The sequence below is a fragment of the Salmo salar genome, chromosome 10 (assembly GCF_965601325.2).
Source record: "Salmo salar chromosome 10, fSalSal1, whole genome shotgun sequence".
NCBI classification, from domain to species: Eukaryota; Metazoa; Chordata; class Actinopteri; order Salmoniformes; family Salmonidae; genus Salmo; species Salmo salar.
Window position 1 is genome coordinate 126,319,410 of NC_138300.1, and position 19,105 is coordinate 126,338,514.

General features: G+C 43.9%; 1 protein-coding gene and 1 long non-coding RNA gene across 2 annotated transcripts in view; one reads left to right on the plus strand and one right to left on the minus strand.

The window, feature by feature from the left end:
- Positions 1 to 5,236: 5,236 nt before the first annotated feature.
- Positions 5,237 to 7,029, minus strand: LOC145858679 (uncharacterized). The gene is made up of 2 exons (XR_014379162.1): positions 6,702 to 7,029; positions 5,237 to 5,567 (listed from the first exon to the last, which is right to left on the minus strand). It is a non-coding gene; the product is annotated as an uncharacterized LOC145858679 (long non-coding RNA).
- Positions 7,030 to 7,049: 20 nt separating this feature from the next.
- Positions 7,050 to 19,105, plus strand: part of hexa (hexosaminidase A (alpha polypeptide)) — a 35,160-nt gene continuing 23,104 nt past the window's right edge. The window contains 6 exon segments of the mRNA NM_001140458.1: positions 7,050 to 7,376; positions 8,125 to 8,232; positions 13,636 to 13,701; positions 13,792 to 13,838; positions 14,815 to 14,925; positions 17,398 to 17,499. Of these exon segments, the coding sequence (NP_001133930.1) occupies positions 7,109 to 7,376; positions 8,125 to 8,232; positions 13,636 to 13,701; positions 13,792 to 13,838; positions 14,815 to 14,925; positions 17,398 to 17,499 (702 nt within the window). The 5' untranslated portion in view covers positions 7,050 to 7,108.

Here is a 19,105-nt window from a genome sequence, read left to right on the forward strand (position 1 = left end):
GCCCCCACTCCGACATCCGAAGCATCAGCCTCCACCACGAACTGACAAGATGGGTCAGGATGAACCAGGATGGGAGCTGTGGTGAAGCGATATTTGAGGTCCTGGAATGCCCGGTCAGCAGTTTGAGACCACGTGAACGGAACCTTCGGCAAGGTGAGTGCTGATAGGGGGGAAGCCAGGGTGCTGTAACCCCGGATAAAGCGGCGATAGACATTGGCAAACCCCAGGAAACATTGCAGCTGCACCGTGGACGTAGGCTGAGGCCAATCCATCACTGATCTCACCTTCCCGGGACCCATCTGGACACTCCCAGCAGAGAGGATATAACCCAGAAAGGCGATGGTGGAGCGTTGGAACTCGCACTTCTCCGCCTTCACAAACAGCTGATTCTCCAGGTGTTGAAGGACCTGCTGGACGTGGAGCAAGTGTTCTTGAGCGGAGCGGGTGAAGACGAGGATGTCATCAATGTAGACAAAGACGAACCGGTTCAAACATGTCACGGAGGACATCATTCACCAGAGCCTGGAACATGGCGTTACTGAGGCCAAAGGGCATGACCAGATACTCATAGTGGCCACTGGCTGTGTCGTCCCCCTCTTGTATCCACACCAGGTGGTAGGCATTCCGTAAATCCAGCTTGGAAAACACAGTGGCCCCCTGGAGCGGCTCGAAAGCCGAGATGAGTGGTAGCGGGTAAAGGTTCTTAACTGTAATGTCATTGAGTCCCCGGTAGTCAATGCACGGGTGCAGCGTCTTGTCCTTTCTCTCCATGAAGAAGAACCCTGTGCCGGCGGGAGAGGAAGAGGGACGGATAAATCCAGCAGCTAGGGAGTCCCCAATGTAGGTATCCATAGCCTTGGTCTCCTGTCCCGACAGAGAGTACAGACGTCACAGGGCAGTGTGGTGCTAGGGAGAAGGTCAATCCCGCAGTCGGTGCGGTGGAAGCAACGTGGCCCGGGCCTTGCTGAACACCTCCCGAAGGTCCTGGTACTCCGCGGGAATGGCGGAAATGTCCGGGGCACCTTCCGAGCCACAGGAAGACGTCCCGGGGCAGGTTGTTCTGACTTCAGGCAATGGGCATGGCAGAACGGGCCCCAGCCCATGATGGCACCAGCAGACCAGTTAATGAGGGGATTGTGTCGTTGGAGCTAGGAGAATCCCAATACCACAGGAATCAGAGGGGACTTGATGAGCAGGAACTGGATAACCTCGCTGTGTTTCCCCGACACCCGTAGGTTGAGTGGTGTTGTGGGTGACTCGGCTTATAGAGCGCCCGTCCAGCGCTCTAACGTCCATGGGAATGGAGAGGGGCTGAGTGGCGATGTTCAGTTCGGACTCCAGAGTAGCGTCCAAAAAGCTCTCATCGGCCCCAGAGTCAATGAGAACCTGGAGAGATTTGTACTGGTCTCCCCACAGCAGAATTGCATGAAAAGGGGTGCAAGCAGGGGAAGCAGGAACGTTCGGGCCATCTTCGGCAGCCCTCGGGGCAGGTCGGGAAACCTCGGGTTCTCTCGGCCACGAGACCTTCAGGAGCTTCTGGGATGACTCGGAGGCAAGGTGGGATCCCTGGGCGTGCGAGCGAAATTCTAAATTCCTCTCCCTCCGTAGTTCCCGTAATCGGCCATCGATACGGATGGTCAAAGCGACGAGGGAATCGAGCTCCGTAGGTAACTCAGACCTAGAGCTCTGAAACTTTATATACATGTAATTGAGCTTAAGTCGATAGTGCACAGTGAGTTGTGGCTCTAGAAGGTTTTCAGGCCGAGAAACAGCCTCGTACATTTGCAATGACTTCAATTCCATCTTGTTTCTGGGCTAAAAGCCCATTTGGCCAAACCTGTGCTCACCGAGTTTCATCTTCGAAGACTTTTCCGTTTAGGAGAAATGGCCATGTCACTTTGGTGATGTTTTGTCCATTTGCAATAAGCGGCCATTCGCCATCTGGTGGAACAGCGGGAAAATTACCTTTTTTTTTAAAGAATTATAAAACGTAAACCAAATGTCTGAGAGAATTTATTTAATGACTTCCCGGAAGATCCGGCCCTGGGGCACGACCTGAGTCCATCGGCCCATTTTAATAACACTCGCGGACGTCTAGTGAGGACCGTACGTTTGCAATATGGAGATCCTCATCAACCATACGGGAAATGGCAATGATGAGACAGCCTGTAGGGACATGGCAGTGTCAGAGACCTTCAAGCTCCTCGGCGTCGTTCACATCCCTAAGGACCTATCATGTTCCAAACACACCAACACGGACGTGGAGAGGACACGACAATGCCTCTTCCATCTCAGGAGGCTGAAAAGATTTGGCATGGACCCGCAGTTCCTCAAGTTCTACTGCTGCACCATCGAGAGCATCTGCTTGGCATCCGACTGCAAGGCACTACTGACATTGGGTTCTCCGAATCCTGAGAAGCGTGGGAGCGGGCAGATTTTCTCGTCCTTCTCACCAGCCGTGATTCTGGGCAGCTCCATGGTAAGAGATGTGACCATTCCAGGTATAAAAACAATGTCTTATCTCGGAGCTCGAGTAAATTACATTACTAAGCTGCTCCTGAATGAATTACGCCAGGACATGGAAATGGATTCTATCGTAGTCCATGTGGGTTTAACTGACATTATGAAGGGCAGCTCTGAACAGTTGAAACTGTATTGTAAAGAGCTGATTGACTCTCTGCTAAACACTAACAAAAGACCCATCATATCTGGTCCTGTGCCCTCTCTGAATCGAGGTATTGAACGCTTTAGCAGGATTCTTTTCATCTGGCTACGTGATTATTGCAGCTCCATGGGTGTAACTTTTGTTGACATTCAAGACCTTTTGTAAACAAAACAGGTTTTATAAGGAGGATGGGATCCACCCAAATCCGGTGGGATCCTGGATCCTTACACAGCATTATAAGGCTGCGTTGAGACAATGACTTATCAATGACTCAAGTCCAGCACAGCTAATCCCTACCATTGTGAAGCAGAGTTGTCATAATGCTTCAGCAAATGTACATTACACCAGTGGCATCAGTAGACACAATATAAATAACCTAATGTATGGCCCTTTAACTGCCATGAATGCCTCTTATGATCTTACAGCTATTGTACGCAGCAATCATGTGCCTATGAACAGGAGTTATACTGTTAGCACTAAGCCGGTGTGCCCTAGTAGGAAATCCACTGTGAGCAGCTCAGCCTGCACTAACATAAAGCACATGAACACATCTACTGCTGCTAAGCTTCCCAGTAAAGCAAGTAAGCATCCCAGAAGAAAAGTGCTAAAAATAGCCCATGTTAACATATGTTGCTTAAGAAACAAGGTTCATGAAATCAATAATTTGCTAGTAACAGATGACATTCATATTCTACCTCTCAGAAAATACAGAAATGCCAATGGTGGAGGTGTTGTTGTTTATATTCAGAACCACATTCCTGTAAAGATTAGAGAGGATCTCATGTTAAATACTGTTGAAGTAATATGGCTACAGGTTCATCTGCCTCACCTAAAGCCCATTCTGGTGGGAAGCTGCTATAGACCAAGTGCTAACAGTCACTATCTGGATAATATGTGTGAAATGCTTGATAATATATGTGATATCAACAGAGAAGTATATTTTCTGGGTGATTTAAATATTGACTGGACATCATCAAGCTGCCCACTCAGGAAAAAGGTTCAAACTGTAACCAGTGCCTGCAACCTGGTTCAGGTTATCAGTCAATCTACCAGGGTAGTTACAAACAGCACAGGAATGAAATCATCAATATGTATTGATCACATCTTTACTAATGCTGCAGAAATTTGCATGAAAGCAGTATCCAGATCCATAGGATGTAGTGATCACAACATAGTAGCCATATCTAGGAAAACCAAAGTTCCAAAGGATGGGCCTAATATAGTGTATAAGAGGTCATACAATACGTTTTGTAGTGATTCATATGTTGATGATGTAAAGAATATCTGTTGGTCCATGGTGTGTATTGAGGAGCAAACAGATGCTGCACTTTACACATTTATGAAATTGCATATTCCAGTTGCTAATAAGCACACACCCATTAAGAAAATGGCTAAAAACTGTTAAATCCCTGTGGATTGATGAGGAATTTAAAAATGGTATGGTTGAGAGGGATGATGCAAAAGGAATGGCAAATAAGTCTGGCTGCACAACCGATTGGCAAACTTATTGCAAATTGAGAAATCATGTGACTAAACTTAATAAAAAGAAGAAGAAACTGCACTATGAAACAAAGATAAATGACATAAAGAATGATAGTGAAAAGCTTTGGGGCACCTTCAATAAAATGTTGGGAAAAAAGGCAAACTCAGCTCCATCATTCATTGAATCAGATGCTCAATGATCACAAAACCCACTGATACTGCCGATTACTTTAATGATTATTTCATTGGTAAGATTAGCAAATTTAGGCATGACATGCCAACAACAAATGCTAACACTACACATCCAGGTATATCTGACCAAATTGTGAAAGACAAGCATTGTAATTTTCCACAAGTTATTGTGGAAGAGATTAAAAAATTGTCTATCAACAATGACAAGCCACCGGGGTCTGACAACTTGGATGGAAAATGACTGAGGATAATAGTGGACGATATTGCCACTCCTATTTAACACATCTTCAATTTAAGCCTACTAGAAAGTGTGTGCCCTCAGGCCTGGAGGGAAGCTAAAGTCATTCCGCTACCCAAGAATAGTAAAGCCCTCTTTACAGCCGACCAATCAGCCTGTTACCAACCCTTAGTAAACTTTTGGAAAACATTGTGTTTGACCAGATACAATGCTATTTTACAGTAAACAAATTGACAAACGTTCAGCATGCTTATAGAGAAGGACATTCAACAAGCACAGCACTTGCACAAATGACTGATGATTGGCTGAGAGAAAATGATAAGATTGTGGGGGCTGTTTTGTTAGACTTCAGTGCGGCTTTTGACATTATTGATCATAGTCTGCTGCTGGCAAAAATTGTGCTATGGCTTTACACCCCCCCCCCCCCGCTATGGATAAAGAGTTACCTGTCTAACAGAACACAGCGGGTGTTCTTTAATGGAAGACACTCGAACATAATCCAGGTAGGAATTCCCCAATGCAGCTGTCTAGGCCCATTTACTTTTTTCAATCTTTACTAATGACATGCCACTGGCTGTCTATGTACAATGAGGGAAAAAATTATTTGATCCCCTGCTGATTTTGTACGTTTGCTCACTGACAAAGAAATGATCAGACTATACTTTTAATGGTAGGTTTATTTGAACAGTGAGAAACAGACTAACAACAAAATTCCAGAAAAATGCATGTCAAAAATGTTATAAATTGATTTGCATTTTAATGAGGGAAATAAGTATTTGACCCCTCTGCAAAACATGACTTTGTACTTGGTGGCAAAACCCTTGTTGGCAATCACAGAGGTCAGATGTTTCTTGTAGTTGGCCACCAGGTTTGCACACATCTCAGGAGGGATTTTGTCCCACTCCTCTTTGCAGATCTTCTCCAAGTCATTAAGGTTTCGAGGCCGACTTTTGGCAACTCGAACCTTCAGCTCCCTCCATGACTGCAACACTTAACAAAGAGTTGATGTAAGTTCCAGAGTGCGTGGCAAGGAATAAGTTAGTCCTAAATATTTCAACAACTAAAAGCATTGTATTTGGGACAAATCATTCACTAAACCCTAAACCTCAACTAAATCTTGTAATAAATAATCTGGAAATTGAGCAAGTTGAGGTGACTAAACTGCTTGGATTGTAAACGGTCATGGTCAAAACATATTGATACAGTAGATAAGAGGGGGAGAAGTCTACTCACGATAAGGCTCTACCTTGACAGCAATGTCAACAAGGCAGGTCCTACAGGCCCTAGTGGCTTTATATGCGAACATAACAGTCCCTGACATCACACTTATACATTGTAACTTTCGATTTGCCTGATATAGTAGGATGGCTAACATGTCTGCGGATGCGTTGTCTTCTAGCCAAGATATGAAATGCAGTCATAATTGACCCCTCTGTCATAACTGACTGCGCCGCCCCCCCCCCGCCGCCGCGCCGCCGCCGCCGCACGCCCCCCCCCCCCCCACGCCCACGCACACCACACACACACACACACACACAACAGTTCCATGATGACTGAAAACACAACGGTGGGATGAACTACTGACACATTTGCGGGTAAGAGTTGTCCATTTAAAGTTCATTCATTCTTCCCTTGTTCTGCAAGAGTCAATTCGTCAGACGTTATCAGAAGGGAGAGGATGTCTTTTATGTGTTTGGAATGCAGCCTATGACCCTAGTTTACAAAACAACCTATATATATATATATATATAGATAGATGACACTGATTTTACTCCCAACCATATATTAACATTGTCTGTTTGTATACTTCTTGTATGTAGACTGTTTTTTTCTGTAATAAAAAATATGTAATTGGATACGTATTAAATATTATTTTTTCAATACATCATATGCAATTCAATTGATATATGCAATACAAATGTAATACAATAAAGTGAAAGTATTAAAAAATAAAATGATTTTAGTGTTGGGGCAAGTGGGAATGACACTGAAATTGGTTTAGTCTCGTAGTGAGGTGCTATAAAACGTAGCTGGGGTCACAGCTAAACATACATTTAAATTTAAATTGAAGTGTAATATATGAGTAAAGTATACAAGCAGCTAGCCAGATATAGGTGTCGTTACCTGACAGGAGTGCTAGCTACCTACGTTAGCTTGCTAGCTACATTCATACGTTCAGTATAGTTGTTTTTTTAAGCTCAAAGTCAACATTTCCACCGAGGACGTTGCCTCTCAGACCATCATTCCCCCCTTTCCTCCTCTCTCTCTTGGCCAAGGAACATTTTAATAAGGTAGACTTGGATCTGACGATGTAAAATGTAATTTTAGTCCTGAGGGTTTTAGGTTTGTTTACCGTTTGATTTGGGAGGGGAATTCACCCCTGATCACGTGATTAGTTTGAGTCTGACGCTTCCGCCGGTGTCACATGACTCTTCTCGGGTTCAGGTCCGTCTTCCTCATACCGCAGGACAGCACGGCGCACTGCACATGCGTTACAACACCGCTTTCACCTTCTAGACCCTCTTGATACAATGGAAGAGAAATGTATCTCCAACTCCAGGCGTTGTTATAAACAATGGTTTGGGTTCATGGTTTTGATCATGTCCTCCTGTGTATCCTACGTGGATGCGGTGTGGCCGATGCCTCAGATGATCAGCTCTTCCATGGCCCGGTACACACTAAATCCACGGGAGTTTCTTTTTCAGTACTCTAGTGGATCATCCGTTCAATCCGGTTGTTCTGTTCTGGACTCGGCTTTTAAGAGATACTTCCCGCTCATCTTCACGGATTATAGTGCAGGTAATAACAACACATTTGAAAATAAATGGATAAGAGTTTTAAAGTTATGTGAATCAGTCCTCATCATTCATTGGTCACGGTCAGTTGTAAGGAGTGTTTTTCAAAACCATGTTGCCAACCATTGTAGAGCGAAACAAAAGGTACCTTTGGTTTGGTGCCCATTCATTGTGGCATGTGACTTTTAGCTCAATGAGCACCGCAGAGCCCCAGCAACACTGCATAATACCTGTGATTTAAAAGTAATTCATTTAAGAATATGCCTGCTGATTTAAAAGTAATTCATTTAAGAATATGCCTGCTTCATGACCTAACCTTTATTAGAGGCAGAGTTTATTTGGTTATATTAGAGAGTAACGAATTTGCAAGACGTGCAAAGTTGTTTTCACATATTTTATGAATACCATTTTAGATTTTTGAGTTGTACAGGTGAGTTATTTCACATAATTCATCATGTTCACACTAGCAGTTCTGGACCCCCTTGTGCCCCCCCCCCTAAATGTGCACTATGAAATAATTTTTACATAACAAATTTTTGCTATCATTCTTTTTTTACATCCGTTATTAGACATTGTCAACGATGATGATTATGAACATGGTCTTTTGCCTGCTAATGCAGTGAAGAAAACGATATGACAACAATAACGTCTAATGTAACTGTAACCCCCCCCCCCCCCCCAGTTAAAATGGTCTAGAACCGCCACTGCATGTCCATTGATGTTTATGTTCATGTGTTTTGTGTTTGATTCAGCAAGACCCAGACAGCACGATGAGTGGTTTAGGTTCCCTTTCACCGTCGTGGTCCATGTGGACAGAGCAGAATGTGAGGACTATCCAGACGCAGACTCCTCAGAAAGCTGTAAGTGATGAGACTCTGCCCTGAAACTTCCTCTGTGTAGCCCCTGCTGAGTAAATACACGCAGTGGTCAAAGAGTACTGAAATATCCTTCTCCAGTAGAAGTAAAATTAACTGGTATAAAAAAAAATGACTCAAGTAAAAAGTAGCTAATGTAACAAAGTATTCAGAGTAATTTGGTTACTTTTAAAGGGTACTTACATAAATCAAATCACATTTTATTTGTCACATACACGTGGTTAGATGTTAATGCGAGTGTAGCGAAATGTTTGTGCTTCTAGTTCTGACAATGTAGTAATATCTAACAAATAATCTAACAATTCCCCAACAACTACCTAATACACACAAATCTAAAGGGGTGAATGAGAATATGTACATGTAAGTATATGGATGAGCGATGGCCCGAGCGGCATATGCAAGGTGCAATAGATGGTATAAAATACAGTATATACATGTTATATGAGTAATGTAAGATATGTAAACATTATTAAAGTGGCATTATTTAGAGTGCATTGTATAAAGTGACTAGTGATCCATTTATTAAAGTGGCCAGTGATTGGGTCTCAGTGTTGGCAGCAGCCTCTCTGTGTTAGTGATGGCTGTTTAACAGTCTGATGGCCTTGAGATAGAAGCTGTTTTTCAGTCTCTCGGTTCCAGCTTTGATGCACCTGTACTGACCTCACCTTCTGGATGATAGCGGGGTGAACAGGCAGTGGCTCGGGTGGTTGTTGTCCTTGATGATCTTTTTGGCCTTCCTGTGACATCGGGTGGTGTAGGTGTCCTGGAGGGCAGGTAGTTTGCTCCCAGTGATGCGTTGTGCAGACCTCACCACCCTCTGGAGAGCCCTGCGTTTAGGGGCGGTGCAGTTGCCGTACCAGGCGGTGAAACAGCCCAATAGGATGCTCTCGATTGTGCATCTGTAAATTTTGTCAGGGTTTTGGGTGACAAGACACATTTCTTCAGCCTCCTAAGGTTGAAGAGGTACTGTTGTGCCTTCTTCACCACACTGTCTGTGTGGGTGGACCATTTCAGTTTGTCAGTGATGTGTACGCCGAGGAACTTTAAACTTTCCACCTTCTCCACTGCTGTCCCGTCGATGTGGATAGGGGGGTGCTCCCTCTGCTGTTTCCTGAAGTCCACGATCACCTCCTTTGTTTTGTTGACGTTGAGTGAGAGGTTATTTTCCTGACACCACTCTCCCAGGGACCTCACCACCTCATTGTAGGCTGTCTTGTCGTTGTTGGTAATCAAGCCTACCACTGTAGTGTCGTCTGCAAACATGATGATTGAGTTGGCGGCGTGCATGGCCACTCAATCATGGATGAACAGGGAGTACAGGAGGGGGCTGAGCACACACCCTTGTGGGGCCCCAGTATTGAGGGTCAGCAAAGTGGAGTTGTTTTTTCCTACCTTCACCACCTGGGGGCGGCCCATCAGGAAGTCCAGTACAACATTTCACAGGGTGGGGTCGAGACCCAGGGCCTCCAGCTTGATGATGAGTTTGGAGGGTACTATGGTGTTGAATGCTGAGCTATAGTCAATGAACAGCATTCTTACATAGATATTCCTCTTGTCCAGATGGGTTAGGGCAGTGTGCAGTGTGGTTGCGATTGCATCATCTGTGGATCTATTGGGGTGGTAAGCAAATTGGAGTGGGTCTAGAGTGTCAGGTAGGGTGGATGTGATATGATCCTTGACTAGTCTCTCAAAGCACTTCATGATGACAGAAGTGAGTGCTACGGGGCGATAGTCATTTAGTTCAGTTACCTTTGCTTTCTTGGGTACAGGAACAATGGTGGACATCTTGAAGCATGTAGGGACAACAGACTGCGATGGGGAGCGATTGAATATGTCCGTAAACACACCAGCCAGCTGGTCTGCACATGCTTTGAGGACCCGGCTAGGGATGCCGTCTGTTCGGGTTAACACATTTAAATGTTTTACTCACGTCGGCCACGGAGAAGGAGGGGGGGGTCTGAGTCTTTGGTAGCGGGCCGCGACGGTGGCACTGTATTATCCTCAAAGTCCTTGTTAGCGAGCCGCGACGTTGGCACTGTATTATCCTCAAAGTCCTTGTTAGCGGGCCGCGACGGTGGCGCTGTATTATCCTCAAAGTCCTTGTTAGCGGGCCGCAACGGTGGCGCTGTATTATCCTCAAAGTCCTTGTTAGCGGGCCGCGACGGTGGCGCTGTATTATCCTCAAAGTCCTTGTTAGCGGGCCGCGGCGGTGGCGCTGTATTATCCTCAAAGTCCTTGTTAGCGGGCCACGACGGTGGCGCTGTATTATCCTCAAAGTCCTTGGTAGCGGGCCGCGACGGTGGCGCTGTATTATCCTCAAAGTCCTTCCTAGCGGGCCGCGACGGTGGCGCTGTATTATCCTCAAAGTCCTTGTTAGCGTGCCGCGACGGTGGCACTGTATTATCCTCAAAGTCCTTGTTAGCGGGCCGCGACAGTGGCGCTGTATTATCCTCAAAGTCCTTGTTAGCGGGCCGCGACGGTGGCGCTGTATTATCCTCAAAGTCCTTGTTAGCGGGCCGCGACGGTGGCGCTGTATTATCCTCAAAGTCCTTGTTAGCGGGCCGCGACGGTGGCGCTGTATTATCCTCAAAGTCCTTGTTAGCGGGCCGCGGCGGTGGCGCTGTATTATCCTCAAAGTCCTTGTTAGCGGGCCGCGACGGTGGCGCTGTATTATCCTCAAAGTCCTTGGTAGCGGGCCGCGACGGTGGCGCTGTATTATCCTCAAAGTCCTTCCTAGCGGGCCGCGACGGTGGCGCTGTATTATCCTCAAAGTCCTTCCTAGCGGGCCGCGACGGTGGCGCTGTATTATCCTCAAAGCAGACTCCTATGTTTGACGTAACCATGGATTTGTGTTAGTGTATATATCTAAAGTCCCAATGCAAAGTTATACCTCACTTTTCTGTTTTTCGACTTATTACATAAAACGGATCAGAATGCTGAAATAATGCCGGCAAGCCAGCCCAGAGGCGTCATGCCCATAGGGGCCACAGGAGTAAGAGCCCGCTCAGATTTGTCCTGAAAAACAATAAGTGATTTTAATGTTTTATTGTTGTTGTTTCTCTGTAATACTACTAGTCACGTAGCAATTGTATGAAGTTGTCTTTAGCCCTGATAGGTTCCCAACCTCTTAACTAGATACCAAGATGCCATTTCAGGTTATCAAATAAGTTAGAGTAGGAAGGTTGGTAGACTTTAGAAAAGAAAGCAATAACTAATTGCACCGAATAAGACTCACTTTCCTTTCAATATTTTACCCAGATTTTTGCAGAGAAGTACAGTACCAGTCAACAGTTTGGACACACCTACTCATTCCAGGGTTTTTCTTTATTTTTACCACATTCTATATTGCTGAAAAATTGTGAAGACATAAACTATGAAATAACACATATGGAATCGTGTAGTAACCAAAAAAGTGTTAATCAAATAAAAATATATTTGATATTCTTCAAAGTAGCCACCCTTTGCCTTGAGGACAGCTTTGCACACTCTTGGCATTCTCTCAACCAGCTTCACCTGGAATGCTTTTCCAACAGTCTTCAAGGAGTTCACACATATACTGAGCACTTGTTGGCTGCTTTTCCTTCACTCTGCGGTCCATCTCAATTTGGTTGTGGTCGGGTGATTGTGGAGGCCAGGTCATCTGATGCAGCACTCGATCACTCTCCTTCTTGGTCAAATAGCCCTTTCACAGCCTGGAGGTGTGTTGGGACATTGTCCTGTTAAAAAACAAATGATAGTCCCACTAAGCGCAAACCAGATGGGATGGCATATCGCCGCAGAATGTGTAGATGATATCCGGATATAAGTTTATAAATATGCAAAAAAAATATATGTTTTTGTATTTATAGGTAACCAGATTGTTACTACAACTAAGTTACTGAGTCTTTGACCACACTATGTTACTGTGGTGAGTAAAAAGTCATGCTTCTGAAGGATTAAAATAGATTTTGGGGGTCTTCTAAAGACGCCCACCATTGATAATGTTGTTATTAGTTTGCTTACATGCCATTGTACTTAAGCTCACTGTATAGCTGAATATTGAGGCCTCTGTCTGTGTCTAGCTCTCTGCCAAAACCCGCAGCCCCACGTCTGTGAGAGAAGGTGAGAAAAGGGACTGAGGGTGATACAGACAGTGTCTGTTTTTCTCTGAAACAAGGCCAGATTTGCATCCCACTGAGACAGGTTCTCAGAAACCTTGTGTTAAGAATAACTTGTTCTTTTAGCTGTACATGCAGGTTTTGGACATAGGAGGTCACACCATAAGGTGCGATCTTGTGTATATAAGATCCTGTCTTTCTATTGTTCGGGGCAGAACTCAGGAGAGACATCAGTTGTATGTTTGATCTTTGACTTCTGTCAACAGCTGTATTTTGATTAAAATTGTTATGATTTATAAGTGCACATTTTGAGTGTTCTTTATTTGTTAAGTAAATAATGGAGCCCAGAAAAGTGGAACCAACACTTCCTACCCTTTAAAACAGGGTTGGCAAACTCATTCCATGGAGAGCGGAGTGTTTGCGTGTTTTAGAACCTAGACAACCAGGTGTGGTGAGTTCCTTACTAATTAGTGACCATAATTAATCAATCAAGTACAAGGGTGGAGCGAAAACCCACAGACACTCAGCCCTCTGTGGAATGAGTTTGACACTTCTTTAAAATAAAAAAAACGTTATCTTGATAATTAGTGAATTGCGCTACGGTTACCTGAACGTTGTTAATCGTCACATTGAAAAAGGAAGAGAGGAAATGAATGAAGCTCACTCACTCACTCACTCACTCACTCACTCACTCACTCACTCACTCACTCACTCACTCACTCACTCACTCACTCACTCACTCACTCACTCACTCACTCACTCACTCACCCGCCCCTTGACTCACTCTCACCCCTTGACTCACTCTCACCCCTTGACTCACTCTCGCCCCTTGACTCACTCTCACCCCTTGACTCACTCTCACCCCTTGACTCACCCTCAACCCTTGACTCACTCTCAACCCTTGACTCACTCTCACCCCTTGACTCACCCTCAACCCTTGACTCACTCTCGCCCCTTGACTCACTCTCACCTTGACTCACTCACCCCCTCACTCAAACTCCCTTTTTCACTGAAATGAATGTAGGAGCTAAGTTCATTCACTCACCCCCTCACTCAAAGTCCCTCTCACTCACATTGTTCGGAAAGAGTACTGAAATATCCTACTTCAGTAGAAGTAGTGCTACTTTAATTACATTTTATTCCAGTAGTAAAATGACTGACTTTGAAAAAATACAAGTACTCTGAAAAGTTACTCAATTACAGTAACGTGAGTATTTGTAATGAGTTACTTTACACCTCTTTTAATACACGTATGGCTGATTTGAATCTTTCTTTCTTTCTTGTGTTATAGACAAGCTGAGTGTGCGTTCAGGCCAGGCAGCACTGAGGGCTGAGACGGTATGGGGAGCACTCAGAGGTAGAAACACAAGTGTTTTAGAAATCAGTGATCAATATGATCAATGGTGTCCTTTGATGATGTAACCGCATGTCCTCTGGTAAATAACAGGTTTGGAGTCATTCAGTCAGCTGGTCTACCAAGATGACTTTGGGGAGGTAAGTCATAACTGAACAGTTAACATTGTGTGTTTTATGTTACTTTTATTTAACTAGGCAGGATCAGTTAAGAACAAATTCTTATTTTCAATGACGGTCTAGGAACAGTGGGTTTAACTGCCTTGTTCAGAGGGCAGAACGACAGATTTTTGACCTTGTCAGCTCGGGGATTCGATCTTGCAACCTTTCGGTTACGTCCAACTTTCTAACCACTAGGCTACCTGCTGCCCCCAATGTCCGAGGCGCAATCGAGCAAAACACCACCGCTTCCTTCCTAATCTGACCTTTGAATCTTGGTCCACCGATCTTTCTTGGAGGGCATATAAATGCCGACCCTTGGGCTCCAAGTCCAATTTCTTCTGACACACATCTATCAAAATTGCTCTGATCTTACATTTGGCCTCACCTCTACCCATTAATATCAATTATATCTTGTTTTAAAGCTATTTTTGGCTAACTGGTCTACAATTTAATTCCCGAATACGCCGGGACCCAGCAGAATCAGAACCTGCCACCCAGGTAGCCTACTGTGTGTGTACTTGTACTACTGAATACCAGAAGTCCTCACACGTAGGAAAAAAACTCACTAGTGAGGACATTGTGGTCGGTCTTCAGTTTTAAAAAGGCTATTTTAGGGCTATAATTAGGTTCAGGGTTAGGGATTTTGGTGTTAAGGTTAGGGGTTATAGGATTTTCAATCTGAATCAATTTTTACTCACCAAAAGTTCTACAAGTGTTTGTGTGTGTGTGTGTGTGTGTGTGTGTGTGTGTGTGTGTGTGTGTGTGTGTGTGTGTGTGTGTGTGTGTGTGTGTGTGTGTGTGTGTGTGTGTGTGTGTGTGTGTGTGTGTGTGTGTGTGTGTGTGTGAGAACTGAACAGTGAACATGCTGCCAACAATATGATTTGCGAAAAAAGAGCAAACTTGATCTGATCATTTCAGTTCTCTATCAATCTGACGTTTATTGATTTATTTCCAGTATTTTGTGAATGAGACTGAGATAGAAGACTTTCCCCGCTTCCAGTTCCGAGGGATATTATTGGATACGTCACGTCACTACCTACCTTTACACGCTATTCTGAAGACCCTGGTAAAAATATATATATATCTATTTACACACACAGTACCAGTCAAAGGTTTGGACACGTCTACTCATTCCAGGGTTTTTCTTAATTGTTTTACTATTTTCTACATTGTAGAAAATAGTGAAGACATCAAAACTATGAAATAACACATATGGAATCATGTGCTAACCAAAAAAGTGTTAAACAAATCAAAATATATTTTATATTTGAGATTCCTCAAAGTAGCCACCCTTTGCCTTGATGACATCTCTGCACACTTGGCATTCTCTCAACCAGCTTCATGAGGTAGTCACCTGGAATACATTTTAATTAACAGGTGTGCCATGTTAAAAGTTAATTTGTGGAATTTATTTTCTCTCTTAATGCGTTTGACCAATCAGTTGTGTTGTGACAAGGTAGAGTTGATCTAGTCGGTTGGCCCTCGCTACATATTCGTCGCCAGACTCACTGGCTCCAGGTCATCTATAAGTCTCTGCTAGGTAAAGCTCCGCCTTACCTCAGCTCACTGGTCACGATAACAACACCCACCCGTAGCACGCGCTCCAGCAGGTATATCTCACTGGTCATCCCCAAAGCCAACACCTCCTTTGGCCACCTTTCCTTCCAGTCCTCTGCTGCCAGTGACTGGAACGAATTGCAAAAATCACTGAAGCTGGAGACTTACATTTCCCTCACTAACTTTAAACATCAGCTATCTGAGCAGCTAACCGATCGCTGCAGCTGTACATAGTCCATCTGTAAATAGCCCACCCAATTACCTACCTCATCCCCATATTGTTTTTATTTACTTTTATGCTCTTTTGTACACCAGTATCACTACTTGCACATCTATCACTCCAGTGTCAATCTGCTAAATTGTAATTACTTCACTACTATGGCCTATTTATTGCCTTACATCCTCACACCATTTGCACACACTGTATATAGACTTTCTTTTTTTCTATTGTGTTATTGACTGCACGCTTGTTTATTCCATGTAACTCTGTGTTGTTGTTTGTGTCGCACTGCTTTGATCTTGGCCAGGTCGCAGTTGTAAATGAGAACTTGTTCTCAACTGGCCTACCTGGTTAAATAAAGGTAAAATAAAAAATAGCCCTATTTGGTAAAAGACCAAGTCCATATTATGGCAAGAACAGCTCAAATAAGCAAAGATAAACGACAGTCCATCATTACTTTAAGACATGAAGGTCAGTCAATACAGAACATTTCAAGAACTTTGAAAGTTTCTTCAAGTGCAGTCGCAAAAACCATCAAGAGCTATGATGAAACTGGCTCTCATGAGGACCGCCACAGGAAAGGAAGACCCAGAGTTACCTCTGCTGCAGAGGATAAGTTCATTAGAGTTACCAGCCTCAGAAATTGCAGCCCAAATAAATTCTTCACAGAGTTCAAGTAACAGACACATCTTAACATCAACTGTTCAGAGGAGACTGCGTGAATCAGGCCTTTATGGTTGAATTGCTGCAAAGAAACCACTACTAAAGGACACCAATAATAAGAAGACTTGCTTGGGCCAAGAAACACGAGCAATGGACATTAGACCGGTGGAAATCTGTCCTTTTGGTCTGATGAGATTTTTGGTTCCAACCGCCTTGTCTTTGTGAGACGAAGAGTAGCCGCATGTGTGGTTCCCACCGTGAAGCATGGAGGAGGAGGTGTGATGGTGCTTTGCTGGTGACACTGTCAGTGATTTATTTAGAATTCAAGACACACTTAACCAGCATGGCTACCACAGCATTCTGCAGCGATACGCCATCTGGTTTGGGCTTAGTGGAACTATCATTTGTTTTTAAACAGGACAATGACCCAACACACCTCCAGGCTGTGTAAGGGCTATTTGACCAAGAAGGAGAGTGATGGAGTGCTGCATCAGATGACCTGGCCTCCACAATCACCTGACCTCAACCCAACTGAGATGGTTTGGGATGAGCTGGACCGCAGAGTGAAGGAAAAGCAGCCAAGTGCTCAGCATATGTGGGAACTCCTTCAATACTGTTGGAAAAGCATTCCTGATGAAACTGGTTGAGAGAATGCCAAGAGTGTACAAAGCTGTCATCAAGGCAAAGGGTGGCTACTTTGAAGAATCTAAAATATATTTTGATTTGTTTAACACTTTTTTTGGTTACTACATGATTCCATATGTGTTATTTCATAGTTTAGATGTCTTCACTATTATTCTACAATGTAGAAAATAGTAAAATAAAGAAAATCCCTTGAATGAGTAGGTGTTTCCAAACTTTTGACTGGTTCTGTACATACATACATTTGAGTTACAACACTGAGGTCCAGTTTCTCAGCTCACGTTAAGCGTACTCCTGGACTACAAAGCACTTTGAATGGTGAATTTCCATTGAGAATGGTTTTTAGTCCTGGACTAGGCTTATAATCTGTGTCAGGCCCTGGGTTACAATTTTGACTGACTCTGACAGGGTATATGTAAATGATGCTCACTTCAGATCCTTATTCTTGTTTTCTAGGATGCGATGTCGTACAACAAGTTCAATGTTTTCCACTGGCACATCGTGGACGACCCCTCCTTCCCCTACCAGAGTAGCACCTTCCCTGACCTCAGCAGCAAGGTAAGAGGAGAGGACCTGTATTGGAGCTAAACATTTATAATGCGTTATGATGCTGTTATTAAACATAATGGCTTATGCATGCTTATAACATGTTAAACCAGCAAGGTGAGAGGACTGGAACAGTAGCTCTCTGGCCTGGAATATGGTAGAGCATTAATAATGCATTATGATGTGGTTATAATACAAAATAAAGGCACATTATAAACATGCTTATAACAAGTAATAAAGCATTATAATGCATATAACTGCAGGACTTAAGTAAAGTGTTGAAGGAAAATGCAGAGTACAATGTTAAGCTGGAATACATAAAGCTGTCAGATCTCTTTATGTGTTTTATTTAACTTGGCAAGTGTGGTGGAAGAATCAGAATTAGTTGGGTAACATAGATAATGAAGATGTCTTATCTGCATAATATGCTTATGTGATATACTTGTTATTAGAGTGTATCCCTTTGGACTCTGGTGTTGGCAGTTGCACTTCTTCCCTCAGCTGGGGCTCAGTCACCCGGGGCCCAGAGAAGGGAGAGGTCAGGCTTGTCTTTTACACGTCCCTGCTGCTCTGCAGAATATCAGAAAGGGAAGAGGACAGGAGGGAACATTGTCTTCATAATGTGAATGTGTCTTTACCTATTCTTAAACCATGTGAAGGGATGGCGTGATTAATGGGGAACCAATTACTGGTTTCCACAATGTCTGCGCCAGTTACTCCCTCCTTTGGCCTTGGGGAAGATCAGGTTTGAGACAGATGTGTGGGGTAGTGTCTGGAACCATTGTATGTTATCTCTGATGTTGCACTTATCCTGGGATAGTGTATGACCTAGAGGCTCACTCCCCTCAGTGAGCTTGTCCAGGAGAGGAGTCAAGAGGGGGTTTTACTTGAGATGGAAGTATCTAGAGTTGACAATTGAATTATGCCATTGGATGAGTTGGTGTATTTGTGCTATGAAGTACCAGGAACGAGATTAGAACCTCGTCTTAGGGACCAAACTGAACGATAATTTATAGCGAATGCTATCTGGCTACGGGATACTCCTTTCTCATTTAAAAAGTCTCACCTTGTGACCCGTTCAAAACATCTGTGGTTTGTTATGTCGACTTCTTGGCTATAAAAGACCTTTGTACTTTTGTCTCGCCACTTTTCAACGAATCATCAGAGACGGTGATTCATCAGCAAGCCATTGCTATTGCAAAGCTCTCACTATTAAATATTTAGTTTAAGTATAACTCTGACTTGTGTGATAAGTTTGTCTCTCCTCATTTGATAGTAAAGAAATTAGCCACCACACAAGTCAGTTAGGAACAGTGGGGTTAACTGCCTTGTTCAGGGGCAGTACGACAGCTCGGGGATTTGATCTAGCAACCGTTCGCTTACTGGCCCAACGCTCTAACCACTAGGCTACCTGCCGCCACTGTAGTTTCCCTTCCACTTGAGGAAACTGGATAGACACCGGTGGTTCTGATAATGAGTTGCTGAAAGATGTTCTGCAGCTGAACTGCTTTGTTAACTGTAAGCCTGGTCACCAGTTCTGTTTCACAATTCTGTAAGGATTTGGCAGGTGAACAGAAACAGATAGGCTGTATGTTTTGTTCTGCTGATGTTGTGCTTG